This window comes from Ascaphus truei, chromosome 7 (assembly GCF_040206685.1).
Source record: "Ascaphus truei isolate aAscTru1 chromosome 7, aAscTru1.hap1, whole genome shotgun sequence".
Lineage (NCBI taxonomy): Eukaryota > Metazoa > Chordata > Amphibia > Anura > Ascaphidae > Ascaphus > Ascaphus truei.
In genome coordinates this window covers 42,628,931-42,646,679 of record NC_134489.1, presented here as the reverse complement: position 1 = coordinate 42,646,679, position 17,749 = coordinate 42,628,931, and the positions used below count along the sequence as shown (strand labels likewise).

General features: G+C 49.9%; 1 protein-coding gene across 4 annotated transcripts in view; it reads right to left on the bottom strand.

Annotated features, from left to right (window-relative positions):
- Positions 1-513: 513 nt before the first annotated feature.
- POGZ (pogo transposable element derived with ZNF domain) overlaps positions 514-17,749 on the bottom strand; it is a 31,527-nt gene continuing 14,291 nt past the window's right edge. For 2 of the 4 annotated variants that reach the window (XM_075608030.1, XM_075608029.1), the window contains exons 4-19: positions 16,936-17,111; positions 16,383-16,509; positions 14,987-15,304; positions 13,108-13,299; positions 12,680-12,783; positions 11,089-11,417; positions 10,677-10,831; positions 9,259-9,359; positions 8,804-8,950; positions 8,372-8,506; positions 7,916-8,121; positions 6,257-6,397; positions 5,759-5,818; positions 5,434-5,549; positions 4,873-4,897; positions 514-4,020 (exon numbers count right to left, since the gene is read on the bottom strand). In XM_075608030.1, the coding sequence (XP_075464145.1) occupies positions 2,469-4,020; positions 4,873-4,897; positions 5,434-5,549; positions 5,759-5,818; positions 6,257-6,397; positions 7,916-8,121; positions 8,372-8,506; positions 8,804-8,950; positions 9,259-9,359; positions 10,677-10,831; positions 11,089-11,417; positions 12,680-12,783; positions 13,108-13,299; positions 14,987-15,304; positions 16,383-16,509; positions 16,936-17,111 (3,884 nt within the window). In that variant the 3' untranslated portion in view covers positions 514-2,468. The remainder of the gene's footprint in view (positions 4,021-4,872; positions 4,898-5,433; positions 5,550-5,758; positions 5,819-6,256; positions 6,398-7,915; positions 8,122-8,371; positions 8,507-8,803; positions 8,951-9,258; positions 9,360-10,676; positions 10,832-11,088; positions 11,418-12,679; positions 12,784-13,107; positions 13,300-14,986; positions 15,305-16,382; positions 16,510-16,935; positions 17,112-17,749) is intronic. The other 2 variants (XM_075608031.1, XM_075608032.1) reach the window with 2 other exon arrangements.

Genomic DNA, 17,749 nt, shown 5'->3' with positions numbered 1-17,749 from the left:
AGAAAGGACGCACGTTTAAAGGGAACGAACAAAACATTGAACTGGACTACAATACGAACATGCGACTGAAACAGACATTGCAAGATTGTATCATTGGACTATGCGCTTTTTAAAAAGTAATGGCGTCTCACTATAAAAAGGAGTGCCGGGCCTCATACACGGTCTGCACTTGTTCAGTTACTCAATACGCAGAGATCCACCTCATTACAGTGCATTTGCACGGGGTAACTGCCTTTATCCATGCTAATTCTCCCACAAACTAACTCCATCTGATACAAACCTAGTTTTCCTTTGCCATTTGCTGCCTCAGACCCGTCCTCTCCCAGTGCCAGAAGGAATGCTTTAAGCTCCGCTGCACTATCAACTACAACACGCGCTGCTCATCCCACACATTCAGGGCAGCTACACATGCTACATGCCATTAGCATGTTAAACAAGCCCAGGACGCACCCACCCTGTATTAAAGCATCTCCGGGGACTTTGAGGCAGAAGGTCACACAGAGACTGGAGCAGTTGTAAATATTTAATACTAGAGATCTTTATTGGAAGTAAAAAGCAGTTAGAAATCTCGGTATTCCCACCTGAGCCACCTTCCATCATCGGAGATGTCACCGTGATTGGATACCAAGTCCTTACTATCTTACAGTTAGTGGGTGGGGATTCATGCGTAGATTTGCACTGTTCTGCATCACTGGTGACAGCGGGCAGACACCTTTTTTTTTAATTTGCCAGAGTCTTCACTAAAGATTGGGGCAATGCCGTGACGTTTAGCAATCCTTAGAGCCTGTGGGAATGACAATTAAATGTGCACGCAGTAATCAATGAAACAATATATTTTAAAAAAAGAGAGTCACACTTCTGTATGCAAAGTCCGCAGTGTCAAAATAAGTGGTGTTCTCATACTGTGCGGGAAGGAGCCACACGGGGGGGAACTGGTTAAACGCAGCCCAATAACTCTTTGTGACGTGTTGATGAGCTCCTCACTATACCCATCGCAAGATGTTCAAACGGGTAAAGCTAGGAAACCAAACGCAGAAAGGGTACAACAAAGGAATACATTCAATGTTGGTAGCAGTAGGTTTCTCCAAAGGGATGAATGGTTTATTTCACATAAAACTGTTTTATTTATTGTAGTACCGGACTAAAAAAAAAAAAAGGGGGGGGGGGGGGAGGGAGAAGTACAACATGGCGTTAGCAACAAAACACTAAAGAATAAACAGCAGAGTTCACATCTCGGTCTAATACAAACACACGTATTGTCCTCTGCCTATTTTTATATTGGATTCTGCTTATGTACAGGTTAGTGGATAATCATTTACACTGCTTCTGCCGTCTTCATTGCTTTTTAATAGGCAAAAGTGACCCATCTGCTGAAACGATTAGGCCAGAGCTGCCTCTCTTTGCATCTGCTTTGAAATCAGTTGGCAGCAAAAACCGATAACCCACTCCTCTTGTATGTGGGTGCCTTCCAAGCTGTGCAGCTCACGCCGTGTTACTTTTGGGGGGGGGGGGGGTGTGATATGTACCCCCGCCTGCCCTTAATGTTTATTCAGCAACGCTGGGTTCCTTCTGCTCACTTCTGTTCCCAGCACCTGGTGACAGAAAGGTCCTGCCACAGGACGCGTGCGCCCTCTGCTGTTTGTGCAGAGAAGGGCAAGTCTGGATTTAGATGCTGGAGGCGAGTCTAGTGGACGGAACCACACGTAATCTGGACAGCACTGGGTTTGTGGGTAAATAGACCTGTATCATCATAGTTCCTCACCAAAGGTCTGCCAGTCTAAGAGGCAATAAAACATCGGATTGACCATTCTGGGACCAGCAACGAAGTGCCGAAGCTAACTGCCCATGTGAAAGAAGGCAACTTCGTCTAATCAATGCATCGCTGGACTCTCCTCGCAAGAATCATTTAACAAGCAATCCATGTTTGGGCGCAGGGAACACGAGCTGCAATTCTGCCCACGTTAAAACAACACAAACAAAAAAGATGGGAGACGGGCGTAGTTATGGGGGAGATACCTGCTACTTTTTGGAGAAGTCTGTCTGGGTGCGGATCGCGGTAGTGTCACGGAAAAGAATTCCAAAAACGAGGGGGGGAAAAAACAAACAAACATGGAAGGAAAGAAATATCCACCCACAAATATTTGCTTTTCCTTATCAGGAAATAAACCATGATTAAAAAGAAAGAAGAATAGATGATGTTAATCTTGTATGTTAATTCCTAACCCAAAGTGGGACGTGGAATACTTGAACCCAGGCGTGGCCAACTCCAGTCCTCAAGGGCCACCAACAGGTCAGGTTTTCAGGATATCCCTGCTTCAGCACGTGTGGTGCAGTCAAGGACTGAGCCACCTGTGCTGAAGCTGGGATATCCTGAAAACCTGACCTGTGGGTGGCCCTTGAGGACTGGTGTCAGCCACCCCTGCTTTAACCCAACATCAAACAATTTTGGGGACATAAACGGTCAATATTTACAAGGGCTCCAAATCAGTCTCCTCAAAGCCATAGAAGGACTCGGTGTCACTGTCCCCCTCGAACAGCAGCTGGAGAACCTCCGGGTCCGTGCACTCTTCAGGCGGACTGTCGTTACACTGGTCAGTATCCTCATCCTGCTGCCCCTCATCCAGCTTCAACTGCTCCTCCAACAGGTTGATCAGCTCCTCCTGCATCTCCGCGTTGCGTTTGGCTGTGTTGGCGGTGCCATCGGGCCCCGGGAGGACGCTGGCCACCAGGAAGGACTGCTGCACCAGCTCCGGATGCTCCATGATCACCTCCAGAACCTCGGCCAGCCAGCACAGCACCAAGTGCAGCAGGATCTCCGAGTCGCAGCTGGTCTCGGCCATCTCCTGCGCCTGCTCGCGCCACTTCTTGTGTAGGAAGTTCTTCACGGCCCTTTTGATGCAGACGTCCAGCGGTTGTATCTTGGAGCTGCAGCCCGCTGGGACCACGGCAGGCAGAGTGCAGGTGGAGCTCAGGACAGACAGGACTTCTTCGGACAGGTGCGTCCTGTGGCAGTCCAGCACTGCCATGCCTTTGTTATTCGGACACTCCGTATGCTTCTGCCACACCCGGGATGACCACAGCTCTATGATCTCGTCGTCTGTGTAACCGTTCTCTCTGGTTTCCAGTATGATGGACTCTGGCACCTCCCCTAGGGGGCGGATGTGGCCCCGGGAGAAAACCAAAGTGGGCAAGAGGCTCCCGTCGGCTAGGATGGTGAGCACCAAGTCGCACCAGGGTTCCCCCGTCCCTACCGTCTGCAGGACGTTCTCCTTGCTCTCTTCGCTGCCCAGCAGCTCCATGTCGAGGAAAAGCGAGATCTCGTCAACGGCGGCGATCATGGACAGCGGCAGGTCCTGGTTGTGTATATGCCGCTGCACGAACTGGATGAAGCACTGCGCGTCACCCTCCATGTCCCGGGGCAGCGGGTTAGCCACAGCCACTTTGGAGTGCATACTCAGCTTGTGACACAGCATGAACCTCACCGCCCACTCATATGAGATCTTGAAGCCTCCTTCCAAGGAGCGCCCAATCTTGGTGGCCTTCTGGAAGAGGGTCTCCTCGTTGACCGGCTGCTGTTGCTCCCTCTGGGACAGCACCCACTCGGCCAGCTTCTCCTCTGCCTCTGTGCCCAGGTACTTGCCCTCAGACAAGCTCTCCTGATTCTCCTCCTGGAAAGCTTGGAAGTGCTGCAGCCAGCGCCAGATGCGCTTGGGCTGGTTGTGGAAGTGCTCCGCAGCCTGCTGAAAGCTGCAGCACAGAGCGAACAGCACCACACGCAGCTTCTTCAGAGACAGCTGCTCCTTCTTGTTGGGAACTTCCAGCGCTTTCACCTCCGGCTCTTCCTCCTCCTCCAGCTCGTCAACGTTAATGGTCTGGTCTTCCTTCTCCGGGCTGGGAGTCTCGAACTCCGGTGACCTCCGCTCCAGCTCCTCCGGCTCTTCAGACGCCTTTGACTTTACGGACGGGCTTTCGGAGTCTGGGCTGGAGTTCGCTGTGCTTCCCTCCTCGGGCTCGGTCATCCTGTGATGATAAAAAGAAGACACAGCCTCATTAAGTCCGTCTAACAACCCCACACTCGCAAAATACAGAGACATAGAAAACTTTGCACATGGCCTTCATTCAGGGGGCGCTCAACTCCAGTCCGCAAGCCTCCCCTAAGAGGACAGGTTTTCAGGATATTCCTGCTTCAGCACAGGTGGCTCAATCAGTCCCTGCTCCAGCATAGTGGCTCAATCAGAGGCTCAGTTGAGTCACCTGTGCTGAAGCTGGGATATCCTGAAAACCTGACCTGTTGAGGGGGAGAGGGAGCTTGAGTACTGGAGCTGAGCCCCTGCCTTAATTCATTCAAAGAAACCCACAAGGTTTCTAATTATAATTCAGCCCTAAACCTTTTTTTCCTGCGTTACGTACGAGGCTCTACTTGAGTGGTAAGGTGTGTATAGAGCAGCGGTGCGCAAACTGGGGGGCGGGAGATTTTTGTAAGGGGGCGCAGGGGTTGCAGAGGCCCAGCGCTCTTCCCCATGGCCTCTGCAACCTGCGATGGCAACGCGGCATCAAATGACGTGATGTGATGACATGACCCCACGGCGTCATTTGATGCAGGGAACGGAGGTAAGGGGGGCGCGAGCAGCGGAGGGCAGCAGGGGGGCAGCTGCAAATGTTTGCGCACCCTGGTATAACGTTTCATTGAGCTTGTTGAGATGTTCTGACTTTTGAACATAATAATAATGATGACGATGATGACGAGGAGGAGAAGGTGCTGCCGTTGTTTGCACCTTTAATCTGTTTCACTAACTGAGACATGAGCTCAGCACCGTGCGAGACTAAAAAGGAGTCGGACTGTGCGTCAGGAGAATGCAGAGATAGAATTACCTGGAAAAGCAGGACGTGCTGGAGCCTAGAAATAAACAGACAAAGAAGGTATGAGGAAGGGCACAGCGATCACATGTTCATATTATTATCCACCAGCAGTTATAGTATGCAGATCACGTAATACAGAGAGAAGTATTAAAGTAACACTGTGTAAGGAGGGTGTATTCTCCATAGAAGTGAACATGCGGCTTTCTGGAACAGATGCTGTGACACTCCAAAGCAAAGCGTGTAGCACAGGGGTGGGAAGCACAAGGGCCACCAACAGGTCAGGTTTTCAGGATAAGCCAGCTTCAGCACAGGTGGCTCATTCAGTCCCTGCTTCAGTAAAGGTGGCTCATTCAGGCCCTGCTCCAGCGCAGCTGGGCTATCGTGAAAACCTGACCTGTTGGTGGCCCTTCAGGACGGGGAGTTGCCCACCCTTGGTGTAGGGGCCATTCTCTGCCAGGAAATATTGTACACGAGAAAGCAAACACTGGACATATCCAAATGAGATCACGTGTCCGGCACCAGCCCAGCACGTGGGAGGGAGAAGAAGCTACGACTGGACAGAACCGCTCTTACTTGGGTACATGATGGAGCTGAACGTGTGAGACGGGTTGGATACCAGGTGCTTGGCCATTGCATCTCCCATCCTGGTTACGAAGAGGCAGGAGGAACATGCCAGCGCCATCACACCACTAAGAGGACAGAGGAGACGGGTCAGGGGGAGGCGGGTCAGTGATAGGTGAGGGAGGGAAGACGGATAAGGGGGAGGCAGGTCAGGGATAGGTCGGGGGAGGGGAAGAGACGGATCAGGAGTGAGGTGGGTACGGGGGTGAGGCAGGGCAGGCGGGTCAGGGCTCGGAAAGCTTGGACCTCCACGGTAATAATGCAAACATATACTAACCTGGGCCTGCAGTTCTGAAACAGGGCCAGGTATTTCGGGCTCTTTCGCGGGACGTGATTGCTGGAAGAGAAACACATTATGAGATTAAAGGAACATGGAATCTTAGGGCCCTATTACTAAGCAGTGCTAAGCCATAAGCACCTTACAGGTTATAGAACTGAAATGGCTGGAAGGTGCTTTACCAATTATCAGCCCTCAGTAAGTAAGGATTTTGCATGGTGGTTTTGCTGTCACAGATGCATGTAACACATTGTATGGCGTACGTTCTCCTCTCCCGACTATACGTGTCTGCGCAGAACCAACAGCCACATATACCACTTATTTATGAATGAGCACCAAGGTGCCACAGTTTAGCACCGCTCAGAAGATATGGCCCTTTGAGTTTAACTTTTATATTCACAGAATTTTCTTGCAAAAAATCTGTGAGAGCAACACACTCAGACACGGTCCCAGGCTTCATGTGTGTCACGCCCCGGCGGGTGTGCCCATCACACTCACTTGATCATGTGGTTGGCGTATGCACGCGAGCAGCACGTGCTGTAGCGACACAGCGAGCAGTGGACGTAGGTTGGGAAATGGTTGGGAAAGTCTGGGATCTCGAAGCTGCACTCAAGGCAAGACTGTTTGCCCGACAGATCTCTGAGAAATCGAGAGAGGGAACGAGAGATACTGTTATTAAGAGCAAAAACACTGCTCCAGCACTGGAGGATATAAATCCACAGAACATAATGAAAAACATCAACATTCAGTGACTGGTATATCCAGAAATGTGTGTGAGAATGTGTGTGTGTGTGTGTGTGTGTGTGTGTGTGTGTGTGTGTGTGTGTGTGTGTGTGTGTGTGTGTGTGTGTGTGTGTGTGTGTGTGTGTGTGTGTGTGTGTGTGTGTGTGTGTGTGTGTGTGTGTGTGTGTGTGTGTGTACCGTGTTAGCCGAGCTTCAATAAGAGCTTCAATAATCAAAAAATAAATAGATGATACCGTTCTGTGGCTAACGAAATGCTTTTATTTCTGTGAGCTTTCGAGATACACTGATCTCTTCTTCCGGCGATGTTACAATGAATGAAGCAAGCAATAGCTATACTATAAACAGTGTCTATTGGAATGTTATCTGTGCTGGTCCTTCCCCCGGTGTGGATGTGTTTTATGGCTGGAGGTGTCAAAGGGTTCCTGAAAGCAAGTGATGAAAGAGTGTGTATGTGTATCAGTGTGAATAAAAATGAATGGAGAGCCCACAGTTTTATTCACACTGATACACATACACACTCTTTCATCACTTGCTTTCAGGAACCTTTTGGCACCTCCAGCCATAAAACAAACCACACCGGGGGAAGGACCAGCACAGATAACATTCCAATAGACACTGTTTATAGTATAGCTATTGCTTGCTTCATTCATTGTAACATCGCCGGAAGAAGAGATCAGTGTATCTCGAAAGCTCGCACAAATAAAAGCATTTCGTTAGCCACAGAACGGTATCATCTATTTATTTTTTGAGATATATATATATATATAGATATATATATATATATATATATATATATATAACACACAAGAAAGTACACCCTCTTTGAATTCCATGGTTTTACATATATTTAACAAAAATAAAGCCAAAATGGAGAAGCTATGTGTGAAAAACTAAGTACACCCTTACTGCTTCCATAGGAATTAAGATGCTAAGTAGCAGACAGGTGCTGCTAATCAAATGCCCTTGATTAATTGATCAGCAAGTGTGACCACCTCTATAAAAGCCGAAGTTTTACCAGTTTGCTGGTCTGGAGCATTCAGGTGTGTGTTAACACAATGCAAAGGAGGAAAGACATCAGCAATGATCTTTGAGAAGCAATTGTTGCTGCTCATCAATCTGGGAAGGGTTATAAGGCCATTTCCAAACAATTTAAAGTCCATCATGCTACAGTGAGAAAGATTAGACAGTCGCTGCTGTGTATCATACTGAATTCATTATCCACCCAATTTGTAATCTATGAAAATCCAAATAAATGGTACAAATGAATAAAAGAAAACCCCGGATATATATGCTCTGTTAACAAGGTTACTGTAACCCCCTGTACCATTATATTATAGGCAGCTTCATGCGAGACACCCACTTATCATGGGAGACGCACAATGTTGACCCCCCCGGCACTGGCTCACAAATAACCTTTTAGCCTGGAAGCTGGAAAGCAGGTCCGACATCTTCTTCACAGACCGTTTGGGGAAGCTGCAATACTCGGGGGTGTACGCGCTCTGAGAGTCGGACGATGGTGCAGGAGACTCCACGTCAGCATCAGGCAGAGGCACCGAGGGGGCTTCCGGAGAGGACACAGGGAGGGCCCGTGGTGGGGCTCGCGAGGCTCGTATAGTGACCTGCAAGGAGATGGGGGTTCCATTACATAACCCAGTATCATGCACGCACACGTGGGTGACAAAATAATATGCATTATCCAACATGTCAGTCCCCAGTCACCCTGCAAGAAGGCCACACGGAACCACACTGTGTCACCTTGCAGAGAGCATGACTGGTTCCATGTGTCACGGTCAGATACCGGAGCGGTCACTTCTCCTCCTGTGTCCCTGTACGGGTGAGTCACTGTCCAGTCGGTCAGGCCGCACTCACCTTTGTCCCCGGCTTCAGCCCCTCCAGCTGCTTGGGTTTGCGGAAGGTTTTGTGATGCTGCAGTTTGTGTTCAATCTTATCCTTTGCAAACAGGAACTGCAGACGGCACTTGTTGCAATGGTAAACACTCTTCTTCTTTGCATGGCGAGGGAAGGAAGGATCCAGTACAAACTATTTTAATAACATGCCCCCCAGGTGGGATATACTTTTACATATTTATTTCAAGGTTCAAGTTCCTGTAATTCTACTTAAAACAAACATTGGTCTTATTGCCGCACGCACACGCATGCGCACACACACACACACACACGTGCTGAACTCATTAATTTCTAAATCATTGTGAAAGATTTTTGTTATTGTTCTCGTATCTACATCAGGAATTATTTGTATTTATTGCTTTCAAATCCCAATAAAAAAAGGGAAACGCCTCACCTGATGCCTCGTGAAATGCTGCTGGAAGGCATTGCCATTCTTAAAAACCTTCAGGCAGTAAACGCACACCAGGTGTCGCGTGTCCTCGTGAGTCATTCGGAAATGGGCGTCAACCTCAGAGTACACGGAGGAGCGGTAACAGCAAACCTGAGGGGGGGGGGGGGGGGCGAAGAGAGATGGGAGGGGGGTGAGAGGGAGGGAGAAGGAGACAGAGGGGGGAGGATGGGGAGAGAGAGGGAGAGACTTATGAAGAGCACTGGATGAGAGCAATCCATAGAACATAATGTAAAACATCAACATTCAGTGAGTGATATATCCAGAGGAAAACGCAGCACTGCATGGGCAGGGAGATCGTGCGGCTGGAAACACACCCCTAGAACTAGGACTTCTTATTCACTGCCATTCAGCAACAGGATGTTGAAATAAACCCCAGAGTGGAAATGAAAGGACAATACCTGGCACACGTAGGGCATCTCTCCAGGTTTGTGGGTGTCCTTCATGTGTTGTAAGAAGAGGGGTTCACTGTCGAAGGCCCACTCGCAGATCTTACACTTCGCTGTGAAGGAAGAGGAAGGGTTATTGGGTCTGGAGATACTATGCTGCCACTGACTGGACACAACCTGGGCTTAGTCACTTGATTCATTACCTAGGTCTTGGTATAAGTGACAATGAATATTGCTCGGACAACCATGGTTGTGGGAGGAGGGCGAGAGATACCAGAATGTCCACAGCTCAAGGATGGGATCTCAGATTGTTATCAAGCACATCCTGACTCATGTTTCAATCATGTCCAGTCCTCAAGGGCCACCAACAGGTCAGACCTTCAAGATATCCCTGCATCAGCACATGTGATACAGTCATAGACGGAGCCACCGGTGCTGAAGCAGGGAGATCCTGAAAACCTGACCTGTTGGTGGCCCTTGAAGACCGGTGTTGGCCACCCCTGATGTAGAGGTTATTTACCATAGTCTCACGACTGAAAAACTAGATAAAAAAGCTGCACCATGTTAACAAAGAAAAGGGATCCCAGCAACGGTTATTGGAGTTTTTCCACGGATAAATATGGTGTAATCCTCTCGTATTGGTTCACCCCATTCCTGTCACACATTGCTTCGCCCCAGTTGTGTCTCGCATCGCTTCACCCCAGTTCTGTCTCGCCCCAGTTGTGTCTCGCATTGCTTCTCCCCAGTTCTGTCTCGCCCCAGTTGTGTCTCGCATTGCTTCGCCCCAGTTGTCTCGCCCCAGTTGTGTCTCGCATTGCTTCGCCCCAGTTCTGTCTCGCCCCAGTTGTGTCTCGCATTGCTTCGCCCCAGTTGTCTCGCCCCAGTTGTGTCTCGCATTGCTTCGCCCCAGTTCTGTCTCGCCCCAGTTGTGTCTCGCATTGCTTCGCCCCAGTTCTGTCTCGCCCCAGTTCTGTCTCGCCCCAGTTCTGTCTCGCATTGCTTCGCCCCAGTTCTGTCTCGCCCCAGTTCTGTCTCGCCCCAGTTGTGTCTCGCATTGCTCCGCCCGGAATACAGTTTGTGCAGAACGAACCTAACAAAGAAATGTAGCCCCATGGAGACAATATATGGCCCCGCTTATAGTGCCGGCGAGGCTGACGTCACCCTGCGGTCGCTGGAAAAATCAAATTGAAGTGACTTCCAGCGATCAAGCCATTGCGCCGCTCCTACTATAAGCGCACGCGACGGTCTGAATACATTTGTTTTGACGCGACATCACGTCGTCGCCGGCACTATAAGCGCGGCCTATGGCACCGCAGGTCTTGCCTGGCTTTAGAAACATGCAACAATCCATTATATGTAGGGAAGAGTATCTAAGCAGCCTTGACGTGGTTCTTTAATGTGTCTCTCGTGGCTCCGAAAGGGGAACTTACTGGTGGACTCGTAGGAGCTGTGGACACTCTCCAGGTGGCACTGCAGCTGGAAGGGGGTGGAGAACTGTCTGTAGCAGTGCTGGCACGTGGTATGTCCGTCCACCTCGCCCGTCTGCTGGTCCAGCTCCATGTGGTGCTTCATGTGATTCATGAACCTGGAGGAAGAAGCAGAGCATTCTGGGTTATGTCATACGATAAAGGGAAGGGCGGGAAACTCCAGTCCTCAAGGGCCCGCAGGTCAGGTTTTCAGGATATCCCTGCTTCAGCTCAGGTGGCTCAATCAGAGGCTCAGTCGAAGACTGCGCCTGCTGTGTTGAAGCAGGGATATTTGTATACCGAGTGTGGTCGCTCTACCTGAGTTACGGTAGCCACGGGATTACCTTAAGGGCTGTATACTGAGTGACAGCTCTACCTGATGTTGTTCTTTAACCGCTTGGCGCAGTGCGGGCAGCGGAAGGTCGTGGCCACCTTGGGGAAGCCCTGCATCTGGTGGGAGCGCCCCAGGTCACGGCCGTAGTAAAAGTCGTCCACCAGCATGATGAGTTTGCCCTGCGTTCCCTCCTCCTGCGCGGCCTCGTGGCCTTTCACTAATGGTGGCATTGTGGTGCCCAGTGTGGAGGAGGCCGGTGAAGCGGTCGATGCAGGTGTGTCCGGGGTCGGTGGCTGCGAGGCCGGTGACACCAGCTCTGAATCCCCAGCTTTAGCCTTCTTGGAGAAGTCCACAAGGTCGGGGCAGCAGTACTGCGAGTCAGGGGAGAGAAACGCACGCGGGGTTATTAACCATTCACTGCCAGTTCAGCACAGAGTGGGAGTTTGTGAATAAGGCCTCGTCCAGGGTGAAAGCGGGTGCGAGTGTGCGCTCAGCACAATAAAACACATTACGGCAGTGTGTTGGTCCAGAGTGCGCACACACACATGCCCGCGAGCGCTCCGCGGAGAGCTGCTTGAAGAGACAAAGATCTTTGAATTTGTAGCACGATGTCACGTGAGCGGTTCAACCAGCTCTGATGTCACGGCCACGCCCCCCGACCTGCCCAACCACCCTCCCAACCCCACCATTTGCGCAACTACAAAATTGTCAACTGGACAGTAGTCGCCCCTGCTTATTCAGCGCCCGACGTCACGGCGCACCATCAAAAGCACGCTCACTTTCACTCTGGACGGGGCCTAAGGCACAAGCCTCGTTCAAGACATAGTCAGCTCAATGCCACCGCGACGTTCAACACGGATGTTTCATGGCATCGGTGCATTTCCACCTTGGGTCGGAGTATCACAGAACTTTGCGCCTGGGTCCCACGTGTGAGCATTAAAAACATTATCATGGTGTTCACATGGGAGGCGTACTATGAAAACGCCGCCAATCGTCTACGGCAGGGGGGGGGGGGGGGATCAACTCCACTCCATACGAGATCTTGATTCCCAAGGGTTAATCTTGTACCCGTGTGAACGTTTAGATACACACATACACAATCCATCTGTGTTTGTTTATGGATTATTTGTGCAAGTTTTGGTATTGCGCGTCTGTTTATTTACTTTGTTGATGAATCATTCTCTTTGGCGCGGGAAAAAAAAGTGAGACTATTCTTGGAGTTGACAACTAAATGTAAAGACTGTGAAAGATTGCGAGACAAGCATGGACTGGCGTTCCATGTACATGGTGTAACCATGCGTTTCTCTAGCAATCGTCTTATCTCACGATATACGGCAATTTATAATAAATAATTATTTAAAAAAAAAAAAAACAGTCATCATGAACAGACTTCCGTGCTGCAAACAGTCTGCAGGCATTCCCCCGGAAATAAACCAAATGTCATTTATTCTTGTATTCTCATAAGACAACGTGATGTGTGTATGACACACACACACACACACACACACACACACACACACACACACGAGAGGTTAACAGCTGTTCCTTTGAAGATTTGAATCCATGCTTATCTAATGAACCTTTGAAACATTCCCGAGTGACAAACAGACACTCACACCATGTGGCAACTTACACACATATGTCCTCGCAGAGCTTCTGTGACCCGGAACTGGGCGTGGCATCGTGGGCAGTATTTGCGCCCAGCGGAATCAAATGGTGGCAAGGAAGGTGATGTCGCTGAAAATCACACAAGTCAGGTTAGAAAGTGATCTGGGAATAAAGGATTCCTTTACCCAGAGGCCCCACATCGATAAAAGGAAAACTAATTACACCTGCACTTTCTCCACCTGAAATGGACGCGCACATTACCCAAGGCTTCACCTGTAATGGGACACACACACACACCTCCCTAAAAAAGATCAGCACATTGTTTAATCTATTGGTTTGCAATGCATTGCGGTTGTGAATAAAAGTGAAATACTGAGCGCGCGGCACCCCCGTTTGGGAAGAGCGAGCGCGCAGGAATATGTTTAAGCGCGGGCAGCTCCCGCTGACCTTTACCTTTCAAGCCCAGGGGCTCAGAGGGCAGCACCCGCTGCAGGCTGTTGGAGCTGTTGGAACTGCTGTTGTTGGACAGAACCATCTGGCTGGAGTTCTGGCCCAAGGTCTGGCTGTTGCTCAAGGAGTTTATGAACTTCAACACGTCGTTGGTTTCCCCCGGCTTCTTCACAGCCACAAAGCTCGCGATACTGACTGCAAATGTCAAGACGCACAGACTGATCAGGTGTGTGTGTGCACGCGCGTGTGTGCAGGTACATTTGTCCAACTGAGGTGTGTGTGCGCGTGCGCCCAGGTACATGTGTCCTACTGAGGTGTGTGTGTGTGCGTGTGCAGGTACATGTGTCCAACTGAGGTGTGTGTGCGCGTGCGCCCAGGTACATGTGTCCTACTGAGGTGTGTGTGTGTGCGTGCGCAGGTACATGTGTCCAACTGAGGTGTGTGTGCGCGTGAGCAGGTACATGTGTCCAACTGAGGTGTGTGTGCGTGCGCAGGTACATGTGTCCAACTGAGGTGTGTGTGCACAGATACATGTGGCCAACTGAGGTGTGTGTGTGCGTGCGCAGGTACATGTGTCCAACTGAGGTGTGTGTGTGTGTGTGTGTGCGTGCACAGATACATGTGGCCAACTGAGGTGTGTGTGTGAGAGCAGGTACATGTGGCCAACTGAGGTGTGTGTGTGAGCGTGCAGGTACATGTGTGTAACTGAGGTGTGTGCGCGCGTGAGCAGGTACATGTGTCCAACTGAGGTGTGTGTGTGTGTGTGTGTGTGTGCGTGCACAGATACATGTGGCCAATTGTGGTGTGTGTGTGAGAGCAGGTACATGTGGCCAACTGAGGTGTGTGTGTGAGCGCGCAGGTACATGTGTGTAACTGTGGTGTGTGTGTGAGAGCGCAGGTACATGTGTGTAACTGAGGTGTGTGCGCGTGAGCAGGTACATGTGTCTAACTGAGGTGTGTGCGCGCGCGCGCAGGTACATGTGTCTAACTGAGGTGTGTGTACGCGCGCAGGTACATGCATCTAACTGAGGTGTGTTTGTGCAGGTACATCTACCTGCGTCTAACTGAGGTGTGTGCGCGTGAGCAGGTACATGTGTCTAACTGAGGTGTGTGTGTGGGCAGGTACATGTGTCTGAGGTGTGTGTATATGTGAGCAGGTACATGTGTCTGAGGTGTGTGTGTGAGAGCAGGTACATGTGTCCAACTGAGGTGTGTGCGCGCACAGGTACATGTGTCCAACTGAGGTGTGTGTGTGTGCGTGCGCAGGTACATGTGTCCAACTGAGGTGTGTGTGTGTGCGTGCACAGATACATGTGCCCAACTGTGGTGTGTGTGTGAGAGCATGTACATGTGGCCAACTGAGGTGTGTGTGTGCGCGCGCTGGTACGTGTCAAACTGAGGTGTGTGCGCACACAGGTACATGTGTCCAACTGAGGTGTGTGTGTGTGCGCGCGCGCGCGCAGGTACATGTGTCAAACTGGTACATGTAAGTACAGTGTGTGTGCGCGCAGGTACGTGTGTTTAAGTACGGTGTGTGCGGGTGCAGGTGTGCGCGCGCGCGCAGGTACATGTAAGTACAGTGTGTGTGCACGCACAGGTACGTGTGCGCAAGTACGGTGTGTGTGTGCGCGCGCACACACACACACACAGGTACGTGTGTGTAAGTACGGACATTTAAATAAATATGTTTTTATTGTCGCCCACACTTTTATTCTGACTGTATATTAGGTATACACTATACAGTGTTTCCAGCACATTCTTATTCTGTCCCGTTACCAAAAATAAATAAATAAAAGCGAGAGACTGAAGTGTGAGTCCTTCCTATAGCAGGACTCTTCAGTCTCTCCCCCGTGGAGGCTTCCCTGTCACTCACAGCACTTACCAACTTTCTGATTGGAGGTTTGGTTGCTCTGACCAGGATGCTGCTGCTGCTGAAGATGATGCTGCTGCATCGTTATCTGTCCGAGTCCCACCGGTGACTGGCTGGGAGCCAACGTGGTGGATGTGCTGGGGGTGGACCTGTTGGGCTGAGCTTGAGTTTGGGGCACAGTGCTCCTGATGGTGAGCGTGGCCGGGATGACGGTGGTGAAGGTGTTGGTGGATGGCCGCACGGGAACGTTGGGAGCAGGTCTTACCTGCGTCATCTGTGAGAACACCTGAGGGACTCCTACGCCCGGCTTCATAAACTGAGTCCCCGGAGCTGAGCGGAAAGAGCAGGTGCATGTTAAACGCGGCACTGCAACATCGCATCCCTGCACCACGGAGCGTGGCATGCAGGGAGTTGTAGAGACAGTATTATCACAGTGTGACGGTAGTGCTAGATGTGGCTGCTTTGAATAAAGGTTACGCCCGCCGTTACCCCTGCCTGTCAGTAATATAATGTGTAGTTATATAAACTGTGCCCACGTTGGGCTGTGTTGTGTAGCCTGGTTCTGTGTGCAGGAGGGAACATTGCAAGTTTCATGGAACAACTTATGTTGCATTAAACCCAATCATCAGGGAGCCAAGTAATATTGGAGGCCCCTTCTCTGACCCTCCCTATGTGTATCCATGATGTCACCATGGGGCATATAGATAGGGAGGGGTGGCCCTGGTTGTAGTTTCAGTTCCAGGCATGAGCTCGTTGGGTTCCTGTTGTGCTCGTTTGCGGTTCTGATACCAGTTCCTGTAAGGCTGAGCTTTGTGGATGTGCGTTTACATAAAACAATAACAGTTATTGTGGAGGTTACGGGACGTTAAAAGCCCAGAGAACACCGTTTAGTGGACTGGGCCCTTCATTACCCGACTCGTCCTTCTGACGAAAACAAACGTTAACGGCCTCAGAAAATTAAAGTAGGCTGGAAGCCATTGAATTATTTAACAGGATCTCTCACTTATCTATTACAAGATTATACTTGTGTTCTGCTGGGCACCACAGTACAATGGGCTCATATTAGCGAGGACACTAGAGCTATCCTGTTGCTGGTGTTCATGTAGAGATAGGACCTATATCCAACGTATTCACAGATATATACAGCCATGCTCTATGTTTATTCAAGACATCGAAGTTCTGCTTTTGGATTCGAGCTGGTTTGATCTGCACTTTTGAGGCTTATTCAATATACAGCAAAGCGGCCTGTAGACGGCAGTATGGAGTTTGGGCGGGAGCTGCTTCGGGGTATATAGAAACCCCTCCGTCTCATGTGCCAGTATGGTTGCGTTGGGTAACCTTAATCAAGCCATAGTGTTTGAGGGTGGGAAGTGGCAGAACAAGGCACAGGTATCACTGATACACTCACCTGGCACTATAGTGATGGGTCTCACCGTCTGCCCCTGCTGCACATTCAGAACGATCCCCACCTGATTCATGGAATTCATGGTGTTCATGCTGTTCTGCACCGGCCTCATGTTCCTCACCGGAAAACCCTGAGGGACAGGAAGTGCAACACAGCTGTGGGGTTTAAGTCACTCTCCTCTGGTCACCAGCAGCAAGTGGTCCTGCTGACTACCATCTGATGGCGTGTTAAGGTCACTTGCAAAGGTCAGACAGGGAGCAAGAAAAGAACCACAGAAAAGGCAGTGGAGGGAAGAGAGACTGGCGGAGAGTGGCAAGGCTGACCACTCCTGACATCTGCCCCATGTCGGTAACAAAAGCTGGTCTTTATTTATCACAGTAATAAAAACAAAGCGAGGACACAATTTACCTGTAGGACATTGCAGTCAGTTTGATTCTTATTATTTGCTTTAAAGGACGTCCCAACAGTGTGGCACTTACACCGTTTAGTTAGGAGGTCTTCTGTGCAGTGTATATACAGACACCGCTTGTGTCGGGCAGAGGGGACACCCCCTTACCTGTGTGGTTATGAAGATGGGCTGGGTAGAAACAGATGAGTTGTTGCCATGATTGGCGTTCTGCATGACTTGCATTGGGCGTAACATGGGCTGCGTGACCATTGTGCCCAGGCCGGAGGTGGCATTCTGGGTCAGTATGAGGGATTGCCCAGCTGACTGAACCATGGGCGCTGAACCTATAAATAGAAAATACAGAACACAACTGATTTCCCATCTCCATGGACTAGGACAGGCGTGCTCAACTCCCGTCCTGAAGACACCCCAGCAGGTCGGGTTTTCGGGATATCCTTGCTTCAGCACAGGTGTTGCAGTCTTTGACTGAGCCACCTCAGGGGTATGCTGAAAACCTGACCTGTTGGGGGTCTTGAGGACTAGAGGTGAGCACTCCTGTACTAGGTGACCCAATAAACTCTTATGCTGTAGGCCGGTACCAATAAACCCAAAGAACACCCATAAGGGCTTTTTCCCAGAGACGTGGAGGAAATCACTGGAAAAAGATAAGAGACTCAATTTAAATGTGATAAGGGAGCCATTCCTTCAGTGATCAATACAGTTACCCACACATCAATAGGTGCTGCTACAAATAAGTCCCCGGCAGGATATTAGGACCTTAAATGCTGCAATTGATTATTTAAATAGTGAAACTAATGAAAGCGTTCACACTTCTGCACATGCATTTCTCATCATAATAAATGAGATATAGACATACTTGAGTCCAATGTCAAGTTGTGCCTAATAGACCTTCTATATTGATTTGAATGGAAATGTTTTCCATGAGACATTTTCAGTGCACGCTTGTTAATTATAACAATAT